Source organism: Sciurus carolinensis, chromosome 11, assembly GCF_902686445.1.
Source record: "Sciurus carolinensis chromosome 11, mSciCar1.2, whole genome shotgun sequence".
Taxonomy (NCBI): Eukaryota; Metazoa; Chordata; class Mammalia; order Rodentia; family Sciuridae; genus Sciurus; species Sciurus carolinensis.
This window is the reverse complement of record NC_062223.1, coordinates 117,207,298-117,218,266: the sequence shown is the minus strand read 5'-3', so window position 1 is coordinate 117,218,266 and position 10,969 is coordinate 117,207,298. Positions and strand designations below refer to the sequence as shown.

At 57.0% G+C, this 10,969-nt stretch overlaps 1 protein-coding gene across 2 annotated transcripts; it reads left to right on the top strand.

Annotated features, from left to right (window-relative positions):
• Positions 1 to 472: 472 nt before the first annotated feature.
• Fxyd2 (FXYD domain containing ion transport regulator 2) lies at positions 473 to 7,172 on the top strand. Of its 2 annotated transcripts, none has more exons than XM_047519344.1 (6): positions 473 to 581; positions 4,947 to 4,985; positions 5,173 to 5,247; positions 6,463 to 6,499; positions 6,641 to 6,671; positions 6,922 to 7,172. In XM_047519344.1, the coding sequence occupies exons 1-5, from the start codon at positions 563 to 565 to the stop codon at positions 6,663 to 6,665; spliced, it is 195 nt and encodes a 64-aa protein (XP_047375300.1). In that variant the 5' UTR covers positions 473 to 562; the 3' UTR covers positions 6,666 to 6,671; positions 6,922 to 7,172. The 2 variants fall into 2 exon arrangements, with proteins under 2 accessions (XP_047375300.1, XP_047375299.1); XM_047519343.1 differs by lacking the exon at positions 473 to 581 and adding an exon at positions 2,894 to 3,152.
• Positions 7,173 to 10,969: the final 3,797 nt, after the last annotated feature.

Genomic DNA, 10,969 nt, shown 5'->3' with positions numbered 1-10,969 from the left:
GGGCCACTTTCCCAGGGCTGCTGCCACTCCATCCGGTCTCAGGGTTCTTAGCAACAAAACGGGACCTTGAGGCAGGATATATCAGGACAACGGCCAATTGGGTGAGAGGATAAAGATGCAGCTCCTCCTCTCCCCAGAAAGGCTCAGGGGACCCTCATATGGCCTGAGTGTCTCCTTCAGCTTCCGTCCAGGGAGAACCAGGGCCAGAGGAACTTCTGGGTGTTTCAGAGTCCTGCAGTCCTTGCCATAGTGTCAAGACCCCGGGGACAAGGGAACGGCATGGGGGAAAGTGTGCTCTGCTAGAGCTCCCAGCTTCGCCCTCCTCAGGCGCCAGCCGGAAGTCAGAGCTCTCCCCCACCCCACGTGGATCCCTTGCCCTAACCTGCCCAGACAGGTGAGCACAAGGTGAGGGCTCCCTTGGGCCCCTCCTCCCGCCTCCTTTCTTCCTGTCTGCCGGCTCAGCTGACGGAGGGAGGGAGCGAGGCCACTCTTCCCATCCCGATCCTAGGACAGGCCACTTCGGGTTCTCCTGCATCCTCGGTCACAGCTGGCAGCTCCTGCCATGGACAGGTGGTACCTAGGTGAGTGCCCCAAGCCCTGTCCCTCCCTGGGGCACCAGGCTCTCAAGTGCACCAGGCAGCTCCCCAGTAGCACAGGAAAAGCAGAAAGAGGAAAGGGACAGTATCCAAGCACGGGCGCCGGGGTGCAGGGTCCTGGTCTGCTGAGGCGTGCACAGAGCATCTCTGAGCCCCAGGGCTGAAAGACAGAGCCGGTCCAGCTCCTCCCCCTCCGGCGCTCTGTCTGTCCATCCATCCGTCTGCAGGAACCCAGAAGCCAGACCGCTGACTGTAGATCTCGGTTCCCCCGCTCCCTGGCTTCCTACCCTCCAGCGAGTCACTGAACTTCTGTCTCAGGTTCTTCCTCCAAAAAAATCAGGGCTGATGACAAGGGCTTCTTCACTTTAGAGAGCCCTGCGATGATTAAGGAGTTAGTTTCCATAACGCATTTGGAAGAGTGCCTCGCTCCAGCGGAGTTCAGAATGCATCTGTCAACCGCCTTCTCTACGACTCTGTCGTCTGTCTGTCAATCATCGGTCAAACTTTCCACCTATTTTTTCAACCCTTCTTATTCCAGAGTGAAACCAAGATGGTTTACAAAAATAAACAACATCCACTCAAGGAACTGGTCTGCAGGTGGGGTCTTAGCACTGCCCTGGCCACCTCCAGGGGTGGCTATGGGGACCAACCATCAGTCTCTCTCTCTGTGAAAGGGAGCTAACTTGGATTCAATGGGGACAGTGCAGGGAAGAGGCTGGCCCGTGATCCGCCCTCACTCAACGTTAGCTCTGGTCACGAGTATTCTCACGAGTACTTGTCACTCTGCCCTGAAAGCAGAAGAGGACTGAGTGGTGTCACAGCTCCTGGCCTGCAGGGGACGACCTTCTCTCCCCTTCCAACTCACTCATGCTCATTCCAATGGCGGCTGTTGACTTTTCTAACGTTAAACAGAAAGGTGCGGCCTGTCATTCCTCCACCAGTGCAAAGGCCAAGGTGACCATAAGGACGTGTGCCCTGTGCCAGGCCTCCTGCTCTGCTCTTTACACACGATGTCTCACCTGGGCCTTGCAGCGAGCCTAGGTGGTGGGTGAGGGGACCGAGTCCCAGGAGGTAAGCAAGTTGACAGAGGCCACATGATTAGCAGAGGGAGGACCCCGAGAGTGAACCTGTCACTGCCCTGCCCTGGAGGACCTGCCTGCTGTCTTGGCCCTTTGGCTCCCGCTGCGCATCGGCCTCTTCTGGAGGCAAATTCAGTTGATTAGAACTCAAAGAGAACTCTGTAGTACATGGAGTACCTGGCCCCAGAGTCCCCAGGAGAAGGCACAGTGCAGTGCGGAGGCAGCCGGGGAGGAGTGGGGAAAGCATCTGACCCCTGAAACCAAGACTATCAGTCTCCCCCACACCCCTCACTGGCTGTGTGACCTTGGGCAAGGCCTCCAACCTCTCTGTTCCTCAGATGTTTCATCAGTAAAATTGGGAACTCACTCAGAGCTCAAGGAGATACTAGTTAGGAAATTGCCTTGTAAACCATAAAAGTAAAGTGCCGCCTCTTGGTTAAGCTTGGGCCCCTTTCTGAAGGAGAAGATAGCGTGTCATGGACAAGTGGCATGGGGACAACTTGAGAAGTGGTGTTTCATGGTGGAGGAAGGAAGTGCCAGGGTAGCAGAGAAAGAACGATTAGTCCATTAGTCATTAGTCCATTAGTCGGGGATGGCTGGAGCCTTTCGGCTGAGGTGTGAGCTGCTAGAGGCAGCCTCAGGGGATGGAAAAGGTAACACAGGGCAGGGTCTTCCAGGGCAGCCGAGGCCTGGCGGCTGAGCCTGCTGGTTGGCTCAGGGGGTCCTCGAGGGCTACAGCAGGCGGGGAAGGGTCTGGCGCTGGGTCCCATTCGGGGAAGCCCTGAGCTCCATGTAAGGAATAGAAGCCATCTCGCTGGGCGTGGTGGTGCACGACTCTAATCCCAGGGGTTGGGGAGGCTGAGGCAGGAGGATCACAAGTTCAAAGTCAGCCTCAGCAACTTAGTGAGGCCCTAAGCAACTCACAGAGACTACGTCTCTAAATAAAATATAAAAAAGGGGTGGGGACATAGCTCAGTGGTGAAGCACCCCCAGGTTCAATTCCTGGTACCAAAAAAAAAAGGGAAAGAAAAGAAAAAGAAAGAAACAGCAGCTGCTGCAGTGGCGTCCTTGGGTTGGTAAGGTGGCCATGGCCGGGGGCTCCCGAGGACAGCACAAGCGGAACAGTTTGAAACTTCCCCTTCCTCCCCACGCCCCAGCTGTGGCTCCTCCCGCTGGTGGAAGAACACCGCTGGCCTGGCCTTTCTCTGGAAACTTCCCCTGGGAGGGCTGGAAGCTGAGCCAGACTCCCCACCCTCCCCAGCCTCCCCCTCCAGCCTCAGCGGGAGCCCTCCGTCCACGCCACAGCTTTCTTGTGACCAGGGTAAATATTACCTGGTACTGTTAATGTTTAATGCCCCCACCTCGTCCCGGACCACCCCACGGCAGACGCTCTCTCCGAAGCAGAGGCGGCAGGAAGAGGGTAGTGGGGACAGGCCACCGCTGGCTGGGGAAATGGCAGGGTTGGCGACAGACGATGGTGAGTGTTTCTGTGTGTGCGTGAAGCCGGGTGACTCTGCTGCAGCCACGACTGGAGGGGTGACCCCCACTCTTCCCTCTCCAGCCGCCCCTGCCTCCCGGGGTAGACCCCTCCTCCACGGGCCAGCTCCTCTCTAAGAAAATTTGCATTTTGAAAGAAGACCCTGCCTGAACTCCAAAGAAAATGAGCTGGAAGGGCAGGATTTTGTTTTTTGATGTTGTTTTTTTTTTCTTTTGTGGTGCTGGGGACTGAACCCAGGGCCTTGTGCTTGGGAGGCAAGCACTCTACCAACTGAGCTATCTCCCCAGCCCAGGGCAGGATTTTGGGCAGCAGGTGGAACTGGTGGGGATGACTGTCCACCTTTGGCTTTCTAGAACATGCCGCCCTGGTCAATGCATCTTACTAGGCCATCTGAGCCCAGGGTAGGGTCTGTCTGGGGAGGAGTAGGCCCAGAGGGTCAGTCTTCTTAGGGTAAGGGCCACCAAGTTCAGTACATGCTCCCCAAAGGCATCCAGGATGGGGGACTCGGGCTGGAGCTCAACAGGGACAACCACTGAACAAAGTGGTTTCTGAGCCACCTCGGGTATTGGGTGGGGAAGGGGCTCACTCTGTGGCTGCAGGAGGCAGTTTCCTGGGTACAGAGGGGGTCCGAGTGTGGGTCTAGCTGGCTCTGACACTACCTCCCATGTGACATTGAACTAGACCTGACTGAATCTGGGCAGAGGACCTTGAAGGCCTTCCGCCGGGGGATGGGGTGCTCGCAGCGTTCCCTTGACCTCTGACCCTTCTGAGCAACCAGACACCAACCCCGCCTGGCCTCCTCTCTCCTGACCAAGAGACCGGCCACTGGGGACAACAGGGCTCCTGGGTCCTTGAGGCTGCCTCTGCCCAATGCACAGGGAAGCACATTCCTTCAGGGGATGGCTGGTCACCTTCCAGCTGTCCAAGGGCAGGTGGACTCCGCTCAGGGAGATGGAGGGCAGACCTGTGGCATCTGCTGGTTACAGGGTCAGGGAAGCCACAGGAGGTAGAGGCAGGCCAGATAACTCTGCCTGGAAAGGTCTCTTTCCTTCCTTCCATCTGAGAAGCAGCATTGCACTTAGACTTAGCCAACTCCTTCCTGGGTTCAAATCCCAGTTCTACCCCTTACTTGCTGTGTAACTGTGGGTGGCTCACTTACCCTCTCTGTGCATCTATCTTCTTGTGGATGATCCTGGGATAATATCAGGGCCTCAGGGTAACTAAGTTAATGTTCTGCTAACTTTAGCCTGGCACCTGTAAGCTCTTTATATTAATGTCTTTTAAACAAATTTCCTCCCCACGGAGGATGTAGGAGATGCCGAGTCTGGAAAGGAGTCAAGTCCCACTTCTGCCTCCAGCCTCCCTGGAGCTTCAGACATGTCTCCCCCTGGGCCTCAGTTTCCTCCTTCTGTTCCATGAGCTCCAAGGCTGTATTTTATTCTTTCGTTCATTTCACAGATGTCTGCCAAGGGCCTGTGGTAGACAGGTTGTGTGAAGAGAGCCTGCTGGCCAGTCTCAAGGGGGCAGTCCCTCGGCCTTTCCTATCTAGGGTGTGAAGCAGGGAGCAGGGGAAGACCCCAGGATGACCCCCTTTTGGGGATGTGCAGCATTTGGTCCCTTGGGGACTGTCTGAGGCAGCCCAGGGGAGGTGCCCCTCTGCCCTCCTCCTTCCAGGGCCCATTACCCAGCTTCCCCTGGGCTGGCAGGGAGGGGAGGACCGGTATTTCCTCCCGACTTCCCTTCCCCTCATCCCACCTCTGGCTCCCTGCTCAGGTGGCAGCCCAAAGGGGGACGCAGACCCATTCTACTATGGTAAGCCTGGCCGGCCGCTCCTCAGGCCCTCCCCACCTCCTTGCCCAGCAGCTGCTCCCAGCCCTTCCTCTGCCACATCCCCCTCGCGGGACCCCCAGTCACCACGGGGCTGCTGCCCGGGTGGGCTGTGGGCGGGGCTGCCGGGAGAGGCGACCCATACCGCCTCTCGGGCCCCCTCTTTTCTGAGACTATGAGACCGTCCGGAACGGGGGCCTGATCTTCGCCGGCCTGGCCTTCGTCGTGGGACTGATCATTCTCCTCAGTAAGTGCGAGTGGCCTTGCGCTGGAAGCGGGATGCGGGATGGGCAGCTCTGAGCGCTCGGTGACTTGCCAGACCTCCTAAGGGCGGAGTGGGCTGCAGCCCACCGCCCGCCCCGCAGGAGTGGCAGGAAGTGCGCCCTCTAGCGGACTCTGGAGGAGCTGCGGGGAACGCGCGGGGGCACTGGGAGGGCCAAGCAAGGGGAGCCGGGCCCCTGCCCTGATTTGGGCTCTTTCTCAGGCTTGAGCTGAATCCCGACCCAGTTCAGCCTCTGAGAACCACTGAGGGAGGCCACCACTGTCAGGCTGTGACACATGAAAAATCAGGCCCACTCCGAGAGGTGCCCCTATTCACGAGAAGCAGAGCTAGACTCAGCCAAACCCAGGGGTGTCTGACCCCACTGCTGGGAAGCAAGTGTGGCTGGGAGCCAGACCCCTGGGCCCTGCTGCTAACTTACCACCGAGCCCGAACTCCCTGGGCCTCGGTGTGCTCATCTGTTAAACAGTGAGGATCCCACCTGCCTGTGGATCAGGGCTAGCACCAAAGACGTGGCATTAAGAACGTACTTTAAGTGTGGACATGGAGTATTCTGGGTGAGAAAGGCCTTGATATCTTCCAGCCCCAGCAGGTGCTTAATAAATGCTTGTCAACCTGTTTTGCAACCAAAACAAAAACATCAGAAGCACAATCAGTGAAAAGGAGAGCCTTTGTGTAGCAGGCACACCTCTGTGTTCTAGAATTCTGGCACACTCACATTCAAAGGACTCAGTCTGCAGGGATCACTGGTCTCCCCACTTCCTCTCATGTGAGCTCCTCCAGGCAGCACCGTGAAGTGGTTAAGCATGCAGGGACAGGACGCAGAATGGCCTCTGCAGGGGCCTCAGCTTTGGGCTTACAAGGACCCTTCTCCAAGTGTGTACTGAGCAGCTACTATGCTCCCAGCATTGAGATAGGAGCACAAAGCCCAGTCTCAGGGGCTGTGCTCAATCAGCTCACAGTCCACCACAGTGCAGTAAATGTTTGTTGATTGACTGTCTGACTGACTTGGGTTCTTGAATGCTTACTGTCCACCCTCTGTAAAGAGAGATGGTGAAATGTGGCCTTCAAGCCCAACACTGTGGTCACGCTGGCAGGAGGGAGGGAGGAGAGACCCTTTCCCAGGGTCTCCTTGGGAAAGGAGAGGTCAAAGAAAAACGGATCCTCCTTTTCCTTTTCAAGGCAAAAGATTCCGCTGTGGGGGCAACAGGAAGCATGGGTGAGTGCTGCCTGGGAAACCCAGAGGCGGGCGGGCCGGGAAGGAGGGGCAGCTGTCTCTGAGGTCTTGAGAGGGGTCTCGAGCTCAGGGGCCTCTGGACTTACCCTTCCTGCTGACCCCGTCTTTGTCCCTCCTATCCAGGCAAGTCAGTGAGGACGTGCTGTAGCGAGAGGTAGGTCCACAAGGGTCCAGGGAGGACCGGGCAGGGTGCGGCTGGGGTGCAACAACCCCAGAAGAATTTTAGGGTTGTCTGTGAGCCGCCCGGTGGGCTGTCTCCATCACCTGTTTTCAAATGATCGCCAAGCACCTGATGGGGCAAGTCACAAGCAGAGGGTCCCTGGGGCACATTGAGACGACAAGCAGGGACAAGACTCAGCCTCCGCACGCCTGCGCGCCTGCCCCATGCCGCTCTGTCTTTCCAGACGCTTCCATGCCCTTCAGAGCCCCTGCTGGCTGGGAAGCCAAGGATGCCCCGTCTTCCCTGGCTGCCGTGGACCTTCGTCCCTGCACTGCCCGGCACTCAGGCTGAAGGAAGCGCCAGGCTCTGTGTGATTCCTGCACAGCGACCCCTCCTCCAGCCTCCTGCACCCCCCGCGGCTCTTCCCTCACCTCTGTGTCCCTCCATCCCTCCGTAACTGTAACTGCCGCATCCCCTGTTCCAAGATGGAGTACAAATGCAGCCTGGTCTTGTTTTGGTTTTCAATGAACCCTGCTGGCACCGCCTGCCTGTAAAGAAAGTTCCTCTGCAGGCTTCTCTCCACTGGCCCCTGACCCAAGGAAGTCCTGGGGACAGAGCCCGCAGCCCAGCTCCTTTATGCCTGACAGGAGTCTGAGAGTCCACAGGTTCAAAGTCTCTGGGTCCCGCTAAGGTCTCTGCCCAGACGCAGGGCGCTGCTGTCAGAAGCCTGGAAGCTTCCACGTGAGGGTTACTATGGAGATGTCCTAGGCTGCCCAGCCTGGAGCTGGTTATGTGCTGTTCCCACAGTGCACCACTGTGCCGGGGCAGGCAGCTCTGCTGGGCCTGACGTTGGGCCTCAGCACACTGTGCCTTCTCGCCCACCAACCCTTGTGCTCAGCCACCTTTCCACTAGAGGCCAGGAGACCCCAGCTGCACCCACTCCCACCCCCTGTTTGGGTGCTGGCTCAGTCAACCCCAGGGCCAGGGGCTGGGTGGACAGCAAGGGTGAGACCATTACAACTGCTTGCTCCAGCCCCTGTCCATGTAGGGACCCGCTCAGGGCAGCCTCAGCCTGGAGGTGTCAGACTTCCTCACCAACCTGCGCCCAAATCCCCAGTGCTGCACCCTAGGCCTTGCTGCAGGCGCCCCGCTCTGGGAGTCTCTGCACACAGGACGGAGCCTAGCTCCCCTGTCCCTCCCTTCCCACGGGCAGGAACGATGGCAGGATCTGGTCACCTGGTGTCTGGTTTCTGCATCTGGATCTGCCAGCATCCTAAGGTGGGGAGGCAAGAACTGGCAGCACCAAGGACAGCGGCATGCTGGGATTCAAAGGGAGCAGGCTATGCTTGGGACCAGGAGCAGGGCGACCACCCTGTACTTGGGAATTAAGCTTTGTCCTAATCCACCCCCGCTCCAGCCCTGCAGACCACAACCCTCTAAAATCACAGAAGGCTTGCTCCTCAGAGAGCAAGATATACACACCGTCATTTACAGGAGGGGACACTGAGGCCCCAGGAGAGACAGTGCGACTCTTCCTATCCAGGGTGACTCTTCCTCCCACACTGGCACCCAGGTTTGGAAGGCTCCCCACTGCCCACCTGTGCACTTGGAGAGCTGAGGGGAGAGAGAGGCCTCACGGGGAATGGGGGTCCCCCCAGGAGTCGTGCAGGGGAAGGCCTGGCCACTCAGCTCAGCGTCAAGGTCTCTGATTCCCTGCTCCTGATGTGGACTCACTGGTGACAAAATGTGACAGTCACTCCCCTAAATAGAAGTTGGTATTACCACGCAGGAGATGGGGCCACATGTGAGCACCCTGTGAGGGTGCAGATGGAGCAGGTCCAGTTAGGGGGCTTTCAGGAGGAAGTGGACTTTCAAAGCTTTTCAGATATAGCCAAAGGCAGGTGAGAAGAAGGTATTCCAGGTGACCTGGACCCACCCAGAGAGTGGAGCAGTGGAGAGGAGTCATTTCTAGAACATTCTATTCACAGATCCATCAAGCTTGTAGCACTGAGAAGAAATTCCAACCACCCGGGTGGGTTATTTCCCTCTCAGCCTGACTCGAGGCCTCCCTGCTTGTCCTTTGAACCACCAGATGCCCAGGATCCCCTCAAGGCCTACTGGATATAACTCTTGGGGTGGGCCCAAAGGTTGAGGCCTAACAAGCTCCCCAGTGACCCTGTGGAGCAGCCAGGACTGAGAACCATTGCCCCAGGGGACATTCTGAGTCTGTGACCTGCTCCATGGCCAGGACTCTTGGGAATATTTTCCCTTCCTCTCCAGGAAGGTCACATGAATGGGATTCACTGAACTTTCACTTCATTTTGGAATTTTCCACACTTGAAACCTGTATTGTGTCACAAGGAACCACCAAGTCCAGGAAGCAACTGAATCCAACCGCTCCACAGGGCCCCTGCTTGGGGTGCAATTCCCTTGATCACCACCAGAGGGAACCAGTGCCCTACTTGGAATCCCCTTCAATGGCTTGTTTGCAAAACAATCTTTCCAAGGGCCTTTGCCAGGAAGGAGGGGGCACTGGAATAGTCTGCCCTGCCCCAGGATTTCCTGGGAAGGCCCTGAGCTCTTTTCATTCTACTCGCATGCCCTACCCCACTTCTCGCCCCAGGGACAGTACTTGCCCTCCCGTATAGGAAGTCTTGGCTGAGAGATCTTGAGCCCCACTCCTTCCAGAGGCAGAAACTGGATGTGATCTACAATTTCCCTGAAGCCCGGGGCAGCCATGAAACCTCGAACCCCATAGTTTGAGTCAACATCTTGATCAGGACCCTGGGAGGGACAGAAACACCAAGCAGCGACATTTGTGTGGTGGGGAGAGAGGAATTGGGTTGCCTGAGGCACAGCCCCAGCCGTAGATTCTGATGGAATCAGTGGGGCAGCATGGTTTTCAAACCTTCCCAGGTGACTTCAATGTGCAACCAGAGTTGAAAGTTAAGGCTGGTCAAGGTGAAAGTCAAGGGCATGACCAGGTGGGGAAGGGGAACCTGCTCAGCCTTGCCCCAGCTTGTCTCACCCCAGTTCCCCAAGAGAGTGCTTTTCAGAGCAGCAAAGGTCGAAAGATGCTGGCCTTGGACCATGGAGCCACAGGGCCTTTGCTCAACCTGTTGGGCCTGGCCTTTCCTTGCAACGCTCTCAGACAGCGGGAACTGGACACAAAATCCTGGGTGGGTAAGGGATTAGCTGGTGAGCCCATTACCCTGTCCCATGCTCAAACCACAAACCATGAATGAATGAAAATTATTGAATCCAATTTGTAGTAGCTGAAATTTCCAGAAGTGATATTGGTCTTCCATCTATTCACTCAGAAGAATGGTTTTTGAAATCATAAAGCCTTGAAGTGATTTTTTTAAAAAAATCAAATCCACAGCCTACTCTCACCAGCCTCTGTACATCCCACAGACGGGGGACTCACAGTGAGGACAGAGCCTGTATTGGGATGGATTCCCCTGGATCCTTGACCGGGTGGCCTAGGCAGGGCCCCCTCCTCCCTGGACTTGGTTTCCTCACAGAGGAGCCAGACGGAGGCTGGGACTGGGGATGATTTCCTGTGAGTGAGGTGCTACCAGCATAAGCCTCCAACTTTTAAAAATGCTCTGGGACCTTGGAGGAGATCCTTCTCCTTGCCAGCAATTCTGAACCCTCCCTGGTTGAGCAAAGATGCCCCAGAGAACTATCCTTGAGTAGCGCAGCTAGACCCACCTCTAGTTAAAGGAGTGGGCACCCTGGGAAGATAGTGGGGTCCCAAGCAGAGGGGCATTGACTCTTCCCAGATGCACTTCCTCCTTTTCTCCTCACTCCTAGGGGAATGGGGCTGCTGTCCCTCCTCTGCCCCAGGAGGCTGGGCCCTGAACTGCAGTTCCTCTGTGGCCTCTAGGGGGCGGTAAGCTGCTCCTCACCAGGGGCCGGTTCTTCATCAGCCACCCGCCAGGGGAGATCAGGGACAAAAACAATGTCCACGCAACCCTGCCATCACAGCTGGAAAGATGTGTCAGACCCGGGACACAGAGATCAGGAGCTTTAGGAGGACAGTCTCTGAGCTGGGAGAGCCAGGAGGGCCCAAGTGCCCAGCCTTGGAAGAAGCCCTGGCTCAGAGTCCGGCCCTGTCCCAGGCTCTGGCTGCAGAAGGAGCCTCCCAGATGGGCCACTTTATGTGTTTGCAGTAGACTTTGAGGGCTTGGGGAGAGTTTAGAACTTTGAACCTTAGTGTCCAGAGCCTCCTACCACTGGAAGTGCCGAAAGGTGGCAACAGGAGAGGGACTGGGTTGGGGGTCTCATGC